The 15,570-nt window shown below is 47.7% G+C and overlaps 1 protein-coding gene across 1 annotated transcript in view; it reads right to left on the bottom strand.

Annotated features, from left to right (window-relative positions):
* The window catches only part of LOC144098303 (sodium-dependent multivitamin transporter-like), a 31,133-nt gene extending 18,517 nt beyond the window's left edge, over nt 1–12,616 (bottom strand). The window contains exons 1-4 of the mRNA XM_077630848.1: nt 12,508–12,616; nt 10,105–10,214; nt 8,520–8,587; nt 469–555 (exon numbers count right to left, since the gene is read on the bottom strand). Of these exons, the coding sequence (XP_077486974.1) occupies nt 469–555; nt 8,520–8,587; nt 10,105–10,214; nt 12,508–12,551 (309 nt within the window). The 5' untranslated portion in view covers nt 12,552–12,616. The remainder of the gene's footprint in view (nt 1–468; nt 556–8,519; nt 8,588–10,104; nt 10,215–12,507) is intronic.
* Between the last annotated feature and the right edge of the window lie 2,954 nt (nt 12,617–15,570).

The following is a 15,570-nucleotide window of genomic DNA, read 5'->3' on the forward strand; positions in this document are numbered from 1 at the left end:
CAGCTCAGGAAGATAACCTCTCTAACTTCAGTTATTAAGCATCAACTAAACAAACGTTAGGAATAAATGCGCATTAAAAAATTTCATGAAAACCTGTTTAGAGATGAATGGGAGGCTATTCAAGCTTGTTTTCGTTTTCATACTCAAGGAAAACGCGTCGCCATCTCTCAGAAGTTGCCTTATAGAAACCACAACAACACCTGAAGAGTCATTTGCGCGTTTGCGTGAGTTTTAGGCGCTCGCGTGATTAATAGCAAGAATTGTAATCAATACATCGAAAAAACAAACCATTCTGTAAGTTTCTTACTTAAAATGAAGCGCTCTTGTAGGCAGGACCGTGTTAGCACGCATTTAGAGAAGCCCAACGTACCAGACACTTTTACAAACTGTCACCGATCAACAACAATCGTTTAGTTTCATCGCAGGACTCTCAACTGCTTTCCCTTTTAGCTACCTTTGAGCACGTACCTTTGTGTTAGACCACGGAAACAAAAGTGCCAGGAGGAAAAGTCCGCACAATGGACCTGATATGCTGTTACATATGACCATGGTCACCTGTAAAAAAAAATGCCGGAAAGCCTCGTCGTTAATGGTGGTTCTATAATGCATGAAATTTTCACCAGGAACCCCGAGGCGTCAAAGAAAGCCATAACCACCACTCTAGTGTACCTTGCTCATGTGGGAACATCATCACAGTTTATCAGTCATGGCGTACAAATCACCTCCAGAATGGGTCGTTTAAGAAGCACACCTTGAGCTCCCTGGCAGTAGCCTCCGTCCATGCTCGAGCGGGTTTCAAAACAACCTGCCTGTCGGCCTTTAGTTCTTTCCGTGCGCCCAAGCCTATGGCCACTCCTTATACGAGCCTTCTTGAACACAAGAGGTGTTTAGTGAAATGTAAGTGATGTAACAGTTTTTAGGTTTAATGTTGACTTCTTTAAATTCGATTGCCTTCGACATAAAGCACAGCTTTCTTATGCGCACAGTAGCACGTGGAGCATTCACGTAGGTGCTATATGCATGCGGTTATTCAGCATTTCCCGTGGATTCCTGCCGCCGTCATTAGATTTCTTTGAATGTTTTGTTGATTTCATTATGTAAACTTTTTTCATGGGTGCACTTAGCTTCAGTCAGCTGCGTTATCTTCCACTGCACAGAAAATGACTTGCTAAAAATGCTTCGTTTTTCATTTTCTACTTGAATTTAAATTTTCCTACTTTTTTTACTTTTACTTGTGACTCGCTTTAACCGCTCCTTCTTTCTCCTCTCCCCTTGGAAGCTACTGGCTCTTGGGGGTCAATAGTTCGTCAATGTGGCCCGCGTGGCGCAATGAGTTTGGAACCGCTGGTGTAGAAGGGTTCAAGTGAAGCTCTGACCATGACTCGCAGCAAGCAGACTGTGAGTTTGTGATATGAAAGTATACTATAAACTGCTCCCCCAGAAGGCAGAAAATAAGAAAATAGGTGTTTGCCAACAACACCAACACCAATGACGGCAGCAACAGCTGCAGCAGCAACCACACCAACAGCAACAATAACAATTCTTTAACATGACAGTTAATTTTTGAGGATGAGTGACTGATCGATCGATGTTGGTGACCGACAGATCGATGGTGTTGATCTTGAAGTCTTCTGATGGTTCGGTGATCCGGCGACACGTTGCGGAACAGACTGGACAACTTCTTCGGGACACCAGCTCTTTACTGTACGGGCGCTCACAGGCGACCTGCCCTCCGATCTCCAATCTCCCGTTCGCGCCAAAAACTCGCCCTTAAATCCCTTCGCCCAGCATTCTGGGGACCTTTTTTGTAACCAATAGGAAATGCGCTTCTCGGAGCCAATCAGGAGAATTTCGTTCAAACTGAAGGAGCAAATAGCACGCCGATGCTCACGTTGTTGTTGTCGCGCGGGCACCGCGCGAATTCCGCGAAGACGTTGCGCATCTCCGCTTGGTTACAGCACAGAGACACAAAATCACTAAAAACGCCAGCGGAAGCTCAGGGAAACCGAACACCCAGTCCGAACCACGCACACTGCCCTGGTCGCGCTCCCCAATTCTGCTGCCTGCTCCGAGGCGTCCGGCCCGTCCCGCGGCCGGTTCGCCGTTGAAAGCAATAAATTTACACGCGACCCCCTCTCGAAACCCCAGGGGTCCGCGCGTCGGCCGCGTCTTGCGGCCCGAGTGCGACTTTACCAGGACGGGCCTCCTCACTGCCGGTTAACCGTCGTTGCCGCCATCTGCCGCGTTTGTCTCAAAACAAACCCATTTCGGCGGCGCCTGGATGGCGGCTTCTCGAGGAGCCCCAAAAACAGCTAACACACATCAACCAAGGGGGCCAAGCCACCGGCTTCGGGGTGCGCGCGCGATCGGTCCCTGAGCAACAGCTCGAGAACTTAACTATGACCATTGGAGACAGGCATATGCAGTCGCCAATGTAACACACGATTACGCGTGCTCCAAAAAAAATGTCGCATATTCAGAACTCGATTTGCGGCAATGAAAATCCAAGTTGCGAGGAGTGCAGGTGAAGGGTATGGGCCTTTAATTTACTTATTTAGAATATGAGAACGCAACAACCGCCTGCTTCGAAGACTATACGTATATTAATACCGCCTTGCATGGCGCACCTGTAAGCTCCTGGGGGAAGTACCTTGTACGACGAAAAAGCATTCGTTGAGTCAAACAACGCTGATGACTGATTGCACTTGTCACCTGAAGTCTCCACTGACTTGCTCGAGTGCTATCCAGACTGGATCGAACAAGTTTTGGCGAAGCAATGAAACCACGAGATTATGGCATGCAGTCCATAGACAGCTTTCGCTAAAAGCAGCATTTTTCAGAGGGAGTGGTTTATTTGAGAGCAATGTAGAGAGGTCGGCCTGAAGGATCGTCATCTGGCCTGCTACCCTGAAGCGAAGAAAGGAGGTTAAGATGGGTGACGAATTGGACAAAAGAGATATGTGAATATATGCAAGCACATCAAGAACGCGCTTCAGAAGTGTGAGTCGAGACCACTGTTGTACAAGAAAAGCAGGAGTGATCGTGTTGAATGAAGAGATTTCAAAATCTGCGGCCAAACATCCAGTAGAAAGCCCTCCGAGAATGGCCTTCTCTCGAAACGCGCCAAGGAAGCGCCCGACGCTAGTCTTTGGTGCGCACACAGAGGGCATGCTGCAAGTACCCCCATTTTCAATAGCTTAGAGCCCAGGGGGCTTGCTTCTGGGCGTGTGGCTTGCAATGTATCCTTGGGGATAATTTTGACCACCTGGGGTTCTTTAGCGTGCACTGACGTGGCACAGTACACAGGCCTCTAGTATTTCGCCTCCATTGAAATGCGACCGCCGCGGCCATGATTGACCCCCTCGTCTTTCGAGTCAGCAGCCGAGCACCATAACCACTGAGCCCGGGGCTCTGACTCCGGGTGCTGGTGCTGCTGCCACCTCCACTGCGGCTGCTACTTCCGCTGCGGCTGCTGCTGGATCCGCGGTCCAGGGACGGGAAGGAGCTCGAGTGGTCCTTCCTTTGGGTGCATGCTGGGTCGTCGCAGGTCCGGGATTTATATCTTGACTGGTGCTTCGATGTTTTCGCTTGGGGCCGTTGAAATCGTTTCTTGCAGCTGTTATCGCCTGTGCGGTGCCCTCCTCCGCAGACAATGCAAATTGGGTCGCATATTTCTTATTTTAGGTGCTGGTTGCCGCAGTACGGGCACCGTTGTAGCGGTGGCTCCGGACTTACGTCACTTTTGTGTCCGACTCTTCTGCAGTTCTTGCACGCCTCTACTTTTAGAATGAAGGGGTAGACTGGGTACAGTACTCCGAAGTATACGATGCTATCTGGAAGTTCGTCTGCATCGATGTGGAGCAGAAGGGACTTTGATGTTCTTCCCATGGTTCTTGCTTGTATGATCTCAGGGTTTCTTTTACGGAATTCTGTCATCATTTCTGTCAACAGGTGTGCTGGGCGGGAGTGGCCTCTCACGGAAAGGGGACGGAGCTGCAGTCATTAGTCTAAACTCGATCTGGCACTCCACCACATTCAAACGCTCACAGACCGAATCAAACACTTGGAACAAGAAAATAGTAAACTAAAAGCACCTGCAAAGTCTAAGGACTCTCCTCCAAAACTGCTCCCAATGCCGGAAGTCACAGAAGTGGAAACTACTGTGAGCGCATCAGTCGAAACACCAGTAAGCGTAGTAAGGAAGGAAGAAACACCTCGCAAAAAACGAGCAGTAGCTGACATAAGAAATCCCTCATTGGAGGATAGAGTACCAAAATTCGAACAAAAAGTGGAAGAGCACAGCCAGAAACTCGATAACCTACCACAAGGAGTTGACAATTTAACACAAGGACTCGAAAAACGCATACAGGATGTAGATCACAACTTCGGAGTAATCGACACCGTTTTACAGGAAAATTTACGTCGGCTTCCCCCGTCAGCTCAAGGGGCGCCAATCGATCTATCCCAGCTAATTGGCCAATCCTAAAACAATAAAAATTTGGCAGTGGAACTGCAGGTCTATGCGCAACAAAAAAACAGATCTGCAGTTGCATATTCAATCGCGATCCGAAAAACCTGACGCAATAGCGATCCAAGAAACCAGAATGTCTCGACTAAGACTGCCAGGGTACCAGGCAGTTCTGCCATGTCACATCGTAGGACAGCCTTCAACCACTACGATGGTACATAGAAACCTTACCGTGGTTAACCACGAGATTGAATACGTAAAGCTCGACTGTATATTTATCGAAATTCTGCCTAGTGAAAGAAACTCCTCTTTGTTCACACTGAACGCATACAGCCACCCCAGGGCACAGGCTGCACCAGCGAAAACCGCTATACTCAAAGCCTTAGAAATCGCAGGCCAAAGCCCAACCCTAATTGTGGGAGACTTCAACGCTCAACACGTGCAATGGGGACACGCAACAACATCCATGCAGGAAAGACACGGCCCTGATGGATTTTATGAAGCAAAGAAGGCTAACCCAAAACACGGACCCCATGCTACCTATCAGGATAGGCAACAGCGAGAACAGGGACACGTGCCCAGACCTCACGATAGGCAAAAATTTCCCAGACATAAGCTGGAGCAACACCAGACAAAATATAGGAAGGGGCCATTATATCATGACGTTTAAAATCGCCATTGGCAATCTCAAACCCAAACCCAGAAAAAACAGAATCATCGACTGGGACAAATATAGGATGATCCGCGACCAAAATCAGGAACCGATTACAGACCTAAAACGGTGGATACAAACCCTCCTATCGGATGTGGGAAAGGCCGCTAAAGAACTAGTACTTGACCTAGGCGTAAATACGATTGACAGCTGACTTACGCACACGTGGGAGGCAAGGCAAAGACTGGAAAAAAGATGACTTGAGCAAAAATGCAACAAAAACTTAGAAACTGGATAGTCATACTCACGAAAGAAATTCACCAACACTTTGTAGAACTCACGAGACAGCAGTGGAACCATATCTGCGAATTGTAAATGGCAATCTAGGCACGAAAGAGACCTAGAATCTTCTGCGGCATCTCCTTGATCCGGAATCGAACAAAGCTACGACTCAAAAGGAAATCACCAAATTTTTAAACATAGGCCCAGGCACGGATCAAGATATTATAAACACGCTAAAGCAGAAATACTTCTGCACAACCCGAGAGGCGAAGTCCCTCCCCGATTATAAAGGACAACCTAACCCCCTTCTGGACGCTGACATAACAATGGCGGAAATCAAAGCAGCCCTCCTTAAGATACGCAGGACATCCGCTCCGGGAGAGGACGGCATTAACAATAAGACCCTCAGAAACCTAGACGACGCTTCTATCACAGCCCTCACGGACTTTGCGAACGAGTGTTAGAGGGAGGGAAAATTCCCAGCGTCTTGGAAACATGCCATCGTTAAATTCATCCCAAAACCGGGCAAAAAGCTCGCGCTCGAAAACCTCAGACCTATTTCCCTTTCTTCTTGCATAGGAAAACTGTAGAGCACGTCATACTAGACAGACTGCAGTCCCACAAGCACAGAGAGAATTTATATCCAAACACTATGGTAGGCTTTAGACCACATTTATCAACATAGGATAGAATACTCAGACTAGCAAACGAAGTTCTATCTCAGGAGCAAGAAAGGAACACAAGGGCACTTCCAGCTCTAGATTTAACCAAAGCATTTGATAACGTCAAACGCAAAGCAATCCTAGGTTCTCTTTCACCATTGAATGTAGGCGAAATAACGTTTAACTGCATCAAGGGCTTTCTCTCTGATAGAATGGCTAAAATTCAAATTGGCACAATCAAATCTCACACCTTAAGTTTAGGAAACAGAGGAACTCCACAAGGATCTGTCCTGTCCCCCTTCTTATTCAATATAACCCTCATCAAAATGGCACACGAACTCGCCAAAATCCCAGACCTAGAACTCTTTGTACGCGGACGATATCACCTTTTGGACCACCAAAGGGAGTATCGGCTCGATACAAGATACGCTACAACAAGCGGCAGATGTAGTAGTACAGGAGGCACAAACCGCGGGACGTGAGTGTTACCCCCAAAATCTGAAGTCCTCATCCTACACCCAAAGCGTCAAAGAAAGAATAAAGCGCCTGAGATCCAAATATATGCGGAAGGGGCAGCCATCGTAGAAGTCGAAACACTAAGAATATTAGGAATGCTGATACAGTCAAACCAAAAAAAGCGAGACACTAATGAAGAAACTGAGAAACACCATCAACCAACTTTCCCTCCTCATCACACGCATCGCGAATAGGCGAGGAGGAGTTAAAGAAGCCGTGACCAGGAAACTAATCCAAGCCTTCGTTCTTAGCAGAGTCATCTACTCTACACCATACGTCACCCTCGCTGTCAGAGAAAGAGATGACCTGGATGCTCTAACTAGACAATCATACAAAATTGCGCTCAACCTCCCCCGTCATACGCCAAATGAAACACTACTACAGTTAGGAATTCATAACATCTTAGCGGAAATGATGGAAACACACCTCACCGCTCAATAAAAAAGACTATCAGGCACTGAAACGGGACGTTTCATCCTACAGAAGGCAGGAATACAATATGAAGGAGTGCGTGCACACACCTTGCCGATTCCAGGATATGTGCACGAATACTTAATAGTCCATCCTCTGCCCAAACACATGCATCCACACTACGATACGGACGGAAGAAAGGCTATGGCAGAAAAACTTCACGAAAGATTTACTGTTCAGAAAGACAGGGCGCATGTGGACTTGGCAGAACATGCTGACAGAGACGCCTTTTCTCTGGCAGTTGTCGATCATCGAGGTTTTCCCCTTGCATCGGCGACAATCGATAAAACAAAATTTCTGGTGGAGGCCGAGGAAGCTGCCATAGCTTTAGCCGTTGCCTTCACCACTGCCAAATACATCATCAGCCACTGTAAAGCCGCAATTCGAAATTTTGCCAAAGGAAGGGCCCATTCCGCAGCCATCAAAATATTACAAAAAATATCCAATGCCCGCCAGATCACAATGATCTGAGTCCCCGCCCATTCGGGCCATCCTAGAAACGAGGCGGCGCACCAATTTCCCCGAGTATTCGTAGTTAACCGGGAGGTGCGCTACCCCGAGCTCAGGTCGGCCAAGGAGCGAGTTACGACCTACAAAGAAATTACTATCCACTTCAAGAAAGACAAATCTTCCCAGAACCACATAGATCTCTAAGTAAAACACAAGTCAGCTGGCGGCAGCTCCAAGCAGACACTTTCTTTAATCCGTTCTCTATATGGTTCCCAGAGCAGTTTAGCCAGGTCTGCTCTCTCTGTGGACACCATAAGGCAGACACACCACACATCCTATACTCATGTAATCAAGACAAGCCGTTGAACAGTCTGCCGCTCTCTTCGCAATCGCAGTGGGAGGCCGCGCTGCTCAACTCGGAACCGTGGGTTCAACTCCGTGTCACGGTACCGGCCGAAGAAGTCGTTCGGCCACCTGGCGTCCGGCCTAGAACAGGAGCCCACCGCGGGGAGGGGAACGTCACCCCAACCCGCGCCTAAGACCTCTTCTTTAACAAAGTGTACCTCCTCCTCCTCCTCCACTGAGCCACCTCGGCGGCTCGAGGGAAAAAGTTAATGCCGTTCAAATGGCAGCGCCAAAGAATGCGCACAAAGTTTCAACATTGATAATTTCTTTCCAGCAGCAGTACACGCTGCAAACGGATTAAGCTGAACTTATCGTTTTGAATAACTGCGCCGCTGGTCACACATGCCGCCATATTCTCAGCAACGCTAGAGCTACACCACCACATCATTCAAGAAATGAAGTGGCTGCAGAAGGCGATGTCTTCCTGACAATGGGCGCACTTCTTCCGAAAAAAAAACAAACAGGCGCAGGTAATCTAGGCGTCATGTTTCGTGGTTTCTCCTTTTTAACCAACTATATATCTTTAAGTGCACCCAAAGCCTAGAGAAGTCGCTGAAATTCATGAGAATTATTTTTACAACATGTTTAAGATTATCACATACATCGCGCTTACCCTTGCAGCTGTTCCCATGTACGGCAGTAGAGTTGCAAACCCGGTCATCATCACGCCGCTCGCAATGGCTGGAAGTAGAATGAAGTATTTTGTTGTACAGCCGTTGTCAAAAACATGCAGCCTACCGTGCTTGCTTCTTGGTCTTGAAGTGTGGTCATTTTGCGTATTCAGCGCTCCAAATCTCGTTTCGTTCAGGTGAGATGAACTCTGGTACTCACCCCTGCCAACCTTGGAACTTCCAGCGGCAACAGAGAGCTCCCCTACACGGCTTTGAAGGAAACCCTTTCGACTGAATATTTTTTTACGAAGAGTGTACACTGTATAGCCTTACCGCAAGACAGGAAGATGGACGGTGAAGTCTCTGTTCTCCTTTTGTTTTCGCAGTCAGGGCAGTCACCACTTTATTGCAGAGTTCAGTTAAGGTTCTAGTTCTTCATTTTATCTAAGTCAACCCAACTTGTAGTTACCCCCTCCCCAGCTACCCGGATTTCGTTTTGCTGAGTTGGTGTATTTCTTTGTCATAGTTTTGCAGGTCTACCGGTCTAATCCTCTTTCAACCATCCTGCCTGGAGAACAGATCTTCAAGTTTACATTCCCCATCCCACCATCCTTCCCACATCACATCCTCCTCCCGAACTCATGCTAAATAGTTATGGTAAGTGACCAACAGTTTACGATAGGCAGCGAGGTATTGTAGTGGTAAGAAGCTACATCTACTATAGAGCAAATGGTGACCGCACATCCGGACCCCGAGAGTGGAATAGCTGAAAGGAGAAGAATGGGGTGGAACGCATTTTGGAGGCAGGTATTCTCAGGTGAACAGCAGCTTACCAGTATCTCAACATTTGACACCTGTGTCTTGACATTACTTCTATATGAAGCAGAAACTTGGAGCCTCAGGAAAAGGTTAAAAACTAAATTGTGGACAGCGCAGCAAGCTGCAGAAAAGAAATTTACCAGGGAAACGTTAAGAGACATGAGAGCACAATGGGTCAGCGATCAGACGTGACGTGACGATACCCTAGTTGAAATCTAGAGCAAAGAATAGACATGTGTACGGCATGTAATGCAGAGAGTAGGTAACCGATGGTCACTTAGGAAAATAGAATAACAGAGTGGATTCCATGAGGAGGTAAACACAGCAGGGGGAGCAGAAAGTCAAGTTGGTGGATGAGATTGGGAAGTTTGAGGAGGTATTGGGTGGTCGGAGCTGGTACAGGGCACATTTAACGGAGTGAAATGGGAGATGCCCTTGCGCCACAGTGGAAGTTACGAGAGCTGATAATAATGATGGATATGACAAATGCCCGCCCGACATGATTTGGACTTGTGACTGATAGATCGCTACGCCGGAGCTCCTGCAGTAACCTTTGAACTAAAACAAGCTCTGTAACAGGACGCCAAGCAACAGACTCTGTTACGTCGGCTACAGGTCGCAAGTTCCCTTTGCGAGACCGCACACGTTCACGTCCCTTGAAGGTCTGCCTTGCATAGGAAGAAGCATATCATGTCATGTCGGTCTATGGGGCCAGTGGGTCGTGCTCTTTCGCCGGACGTGCAAATGCAGGCTTCCGTGCGCACGTACCTATGATGGAGATGACGTAACTCGGTCGTTTTTTTGCTTTGGAGAAGTAAGGCGTCACCACATCGACGTAGAATACAGCAGAGTGGGAGTTTATGATGGAGGACACGGTGCTGGAAAATAAAGGAAGTCATTAATCGCGAAGCAAAAGAGATGGGTTTCGCACTCATGTCTCTTTGAACTCAGCAGTTAAGCATATATTCTGCTCACAGACTGGCATTGGTTATAGCAGATTTTTAACTGCCGTGCTCGAAAACTCGAATATTACTCGAAGGGAGTGCGCGATGGGGAAAGGCCACGTTTCGACGCATGGCGAGATGCGCATAGCCACTTCATTACGTAAGTGCATGCACCCGCCAATTGAGGTAGCTCATTGGCTGTGTCGATTGGCTGCTGAGCCTAAGTTCGGAGGATCGAACCTCAACCGCGGTGGCCCCAATTCGGAGGCAGCGATATTCCAAAGCGCCCGTGTGATGTGCGATGTCAGTGCACGCTAAGCAACGCCAGATGGTCTAGATCAGAAGGAGCCCTCCACTAAAGCATCCCTCATAGCTTAGGGGCGTTAAAATCTATGTTCGGTGCCAGTGCGACTTAAGTGAATGTTTTTAATAACATGCGCATGGACGAAAGAAGAAGAGTGCACGGCAGCTTATAGGTTAGAGCTTGAGTTCGCGTCTCAATCAGTCGCCAATTATTGGTACATGCGCTTCGCGCGGTAAACGGTAAAAGCTCAGTATCCCGACTCCGGTGTCCAGATGTCACTTCCAAGCCGTAAAACGAAGATCTCGCATTTGTGCGATTGACTATTGGAGTTTATGGATGCGTATTCGTGCACCCGCCAATGCTTGCATGGTGAATGCGCGCGCACAGACAGTGTTGATAGCTGAAAATGCGAGCCATTTGGAGTTCGTTAATAAGTGTAGAAATTCTGTGGACAAGCAAATTTGCATCTCGCCTTCGTGACAAACACGGTATGCGGAATTGGGGACCGAACTCGCGTTCTTGTTTTCAGCGCCTCAGTGCGCTCGCCGACTACCTTTCCCCGCAGGGGCGGTGCCTAACGCACGCTGATCGTGACCGCGGCGGCTCGACCTCTGGCCTGCACATGCGCGACATTTCAGGTAACTGAGAAGCAGATGGTGACCGCAATGCATTCGGGGACAGTCTTTTAAAATAGAATTCCTGCGTAAATATACGTCGAGGTAGGGGATGGCATGTAGCTGCGTAATTCATGTCACAGCTGAACTGGAATGTAATTCCCTCTTGCGGAAGGCACATGAGCCATTGCAACGTTTGTAACTCTCTCGCAGTCAGAGTGTTTCTCATTGTGCCTTGCGTATTTTATGAACTGTACGATCCTCCCCTTCGTATATCGAACGAGGAATACTTCCTTGTGGATTCGAATGCGTTACAAGGGACGAATTAAAGTGTGGAGAAGCGTCAGGATAGGCGCTGTATTTTCGTTTTCCTTCGCCCTTTGTGCATCGTTAGCCGTTGTGATTGTTCGGAACACTGCGGCTACTTCGAAGTAGAAACCCTCGTCGGAACGTAGTGGAAAACATACGCCAAAGTTGAGCTGAAGTTTAACTTGCAATTTACTGTGAAAGCAACCCGGAATCCAGTGTCCGGAGCTGCTGGTGAACTTGACCAAGCGACGCCTAAAAAATACGCAGTACAGCTGCACATCAAAGGAGGCCCTCCAGTCAATGGCGTCCCGATTGTAATGCGTCGCGATTGATCCCATTTCACGGAGGCACCTGTCGTTCATGTGCGGTGTCACGCTAAGGGATCAACCGCTACGTCATGACAAACGCTCGACGCCATTGGCCGGCAGGGCCTCCTTGAGGGGCCTCTGCCGCTTCGTTCTTGAGTTGTATCCGACTACAGTTGAAACGCATTGATCTGTTTTTATTTTTAGGTTTTTACAAGTGATCAGTAAATAAACTCATGTTATCTATTCCTCTAAGCCGAGCGCGAAAAAACAAAGGAAGCAGTCTTTTTTCTACAATGATACTAGTGGTCTGTGCCCACAGATGCATAACATGGCGGGAATATTAGCGAAAAATTCTCGCGCAACTTTTTTTCCCGCGAAGTGTAGTTCAAGAAAAACAGCAATTTATACCAACGCAACAAGGCTTAATTGGGACCATGAAGGGCAGCGCCGAAGCTGCAGTTGTTGCACTCTACGTCGCTTCGTTTTGATACACGTCTGCCGGTAAGGTTCGTTGTGTGGTGATGCGGCATAGACGCTGGATGAGTACCATGAGCCCTCCGAAACATACCCGTTTCTCATGAACCAGGCTGTCCCTTCGTAACTCCACTGCAGCTTCGGGATGTTAAACCTCACACCCCACACCAAACGCCCACGCTCACTATATATACTCGAAAAGCAATGGCAGCACATACCTCATGGAGGCGCCGACGACGCCAGCAAGGAAGACACCGCGCATTCCTGGCAATATAGAAAGATTCTCGTTGATGTAGTAGGGCACAATCTAGAGAAACGCACCACAAAAGAGGCTCATGCCAGCAGAAGTACTTGCAGAAGCACTCGTTTAGCGCGTTTTTTTTTCACACGCTGCTATCGCTGCATGCATGCTTCAGCCAGGTGAGACGAGATTACGGCGAGCACATTTTTTTTATCTTCACAAGGTTAGCATCCAGTATTGACATTGTGTACACACTGGCAAATAAATGTCCCCATATTGCGATAGCGATTAAAATAGCTGGGTTTAGTGATGACCTTGGCGCGCAGCCTGAAATTTAAGGGCGCACCTCAATGCGCACGGAAGCCTTACAATCAGCGATGCTCAATTCACAAGGGTAGCTACTTGGGCGTGTCGGTAGCAGTGATCCATGGTATGGGAGTGTAGCGCAAAACGGGACAAGGGACAAAGAAAGACGCACACAACACAGGCGCTAACTTCCGACTGACAGAAACCTGAGGCGACCAAGACGAATGTGACCCGTGAAAGCAAACAGACTCATGCGCCCGGAAAAAAAGAATGAAAATCAGTAGAACGAGGAACTACAGACATGTACGAATCAGCGATTGTTTGAGAAGGCCAGCTGTCTTTTAAACAGGGAGATAGACGGCTTGCTGGCACAGTTATCTTCCAATAAGCGATACGCGCTGCTTCAATAATTCCACGTGTTAACTGATCCCGGTGTCTGGCCGCGGTCGAGCACTTATCCAAAAATGGCAGACGACCACACTCCTTAAACTGCAAAGTCAGATTACTACCAGTTATAGTTCTCAAGTTGTTTTTCTGTTCACGAAGCCTCTCATTCAATCAACGACCAGATTGACCGACATACCACTTGCCCCAAGAAAATGGGATGTCATAAACAATGCCTTCAGTACATTTCACGAATTTTTTCCTGTGAGTGATGGTGCACTGCAGCTTTTGGGGGCGTTTATCTGCGTGGGCAAAATTTTTTTTTTTTTTGGCTAGCGCACTTAGTTTTTCAGAGGCTGAAAAAAACCACGCGAACATTCGCTGTCGTCCCAATTTTCTTGAGATTGTGGGACAGGTAATGAATGTATGGAATGACGGCAATTATGTCTTTCTTTCTGAAGGCAAAGACGGTAGTTGATCTTCCTGGCGCTTCTTCTTCAGTAAGCCGGCAGCGACAGAAACACAGATATCAGCTGGGTAGCCTGCTTCATAAAACCTTGCAGGTTGTCCGTGAAAGCTCAGGCTGATGAGGTGAGGGCATGGCTTTTCTTGGGCATTTTTCAAGCATAAATTAATAATCCCTCGCTTTACGAGTTTCGAATGTGCAGATGTGTAGGGCAGTAGAAGTTTGTTAGCGCGAGGTGAATAGCTCCAACACAAGTGGTTGTCCATGAATTTAAAACGGATATGACGCAAGCGGATCTCGTTGTCAGTAGGCATTTCGTTAGTCAATAGCAGCGGTGAAAAAACACTTTTGTACATTAGCTAAAATACTGGATTCAACGTGCTCTAAGCACGATGGCGTACGCTCAACCAGAAAAAGGAAATCCTCAACAGCACGAAAGACTCTCACCACAAGTGGGCTGGTAAGCCGCTTTTGGAGGCTCCTGTCAAGGTGTGCCACATGCAGGTCACTAAGTACAAGGGCCAAACAGGAACCAATGCATATTCCCTGTTTCTGAATGTGCGCAGCGCCTTGCCAATTTATGAAGGTGGAGCGGAGATAAAGTGCAACAATTCCGAAAAATTGCTGATCGACAAACCGGATTCATTCTGAAATGACAGCGCCGAAATGATGAATGGAATCTTCGACTATGGTAAGCAGGTTATGATGGGGCAAGGGGTAATGAAGATCCTTCACAGCGATGGAGAGACCAAGAAGGCTCTTGTCAGAAAGCGATTTCACAGCAGTTAACACTTCTGAACTGCGTACTAGAAATGGGTCATTTATCGTCAAGAAATTTGGTGTTTCTTTTAGAAACACACCTCGGTGCACCTTGAGTAGAAGAAACAACCTTGTGCCATGGCGGTCTTTCGCCGCAGATGCCCTTGCGCCATAAAAATCCATCATCAGAAACACAGCGATAGATTTCTCCGAAATGTCCTGTTCGGAAATGATTACCCTTAAGGGTACGCCAGCCTTATGTGTTTTTGCGCTGAAAAACACTTCTAAGAAGAGGCGCTTACTACATGCTACGTGCCTCAGGCTATATGCTTAGAGCGCTTTGAAATCAGATTTTTTTTTGCGACCGCCAGCTTTTGCTCGCTGGTCCACAATCAGCGCTGCATTTTTCATCTGTGCACTGTGCTCCTTTAAAACTTTCCACACTTTAAATTGAAAAAGGTCCTGAAAAGTAATAATATTTTCGAAATTTTTAACGTTGGTAAAATTCCATTGTGCAGTATTGACTACCGTCACTACACAATAATTCAGGTGCTAACATTCAAGTTTGTTCTTCAAATACTAGACGCAATGAGTGACCATGCGCGAAACTAACGGAATTTAAACTGCGTGACTGACGTCATTTCCGGCATTCTAGAAGTCATAAGACTACTCACCTGGTCGTACCTCGGGATGGCTCCGGCCAAACGTGGGTCGCAGTCTCTGTACCAGTAGATGATGGACATCGCCATGACTCCCACCACCAGCAGGAAGATGGCTCCAAGGGCGCACCCTCTGTACGCCACACTGTACGCCAAGAGTATTTCTAGACAAAGAGTGGCAAGCGTGCTGCCGACGCCAATGAACGTGTTCTGGTTCGCTAACAGCACATATTTTCATCAATACTGTACCAAGCGCTAAATTGAACAAAAAAATGGCTTCTTGCTCCGGGCCACGAAGGAACTCTATATAGAAGTGGAAACTCCGCTGTCTGCAGCGACCAGAAAAGGTCACAAGCCCGCGGAGCCACTATCAATGCTGGCGGCGCCTGACGGCCTGGAAAGAAACACACTGAAATACAACGTCACGGCGTGCCCGCTGAACCAAACACCCGTGTCGTCTGCTTGT

The sequence above is a fragment of the Amblyomma americanum genome, chromosome 1 (genome assembly GCF_052857255.1).
Source record: "Amblyomma americanum isolate KBUSLIRL-KWMA chromosome 1, ASM5285725v1, whole genome shotgun sequence".
Lineage (NCBI taxonomy): Eukaryota > Metazoa > Arthropoda > Arachnida > Ixodida > Ixodidae > Amblyomma > Amblyomma americanum.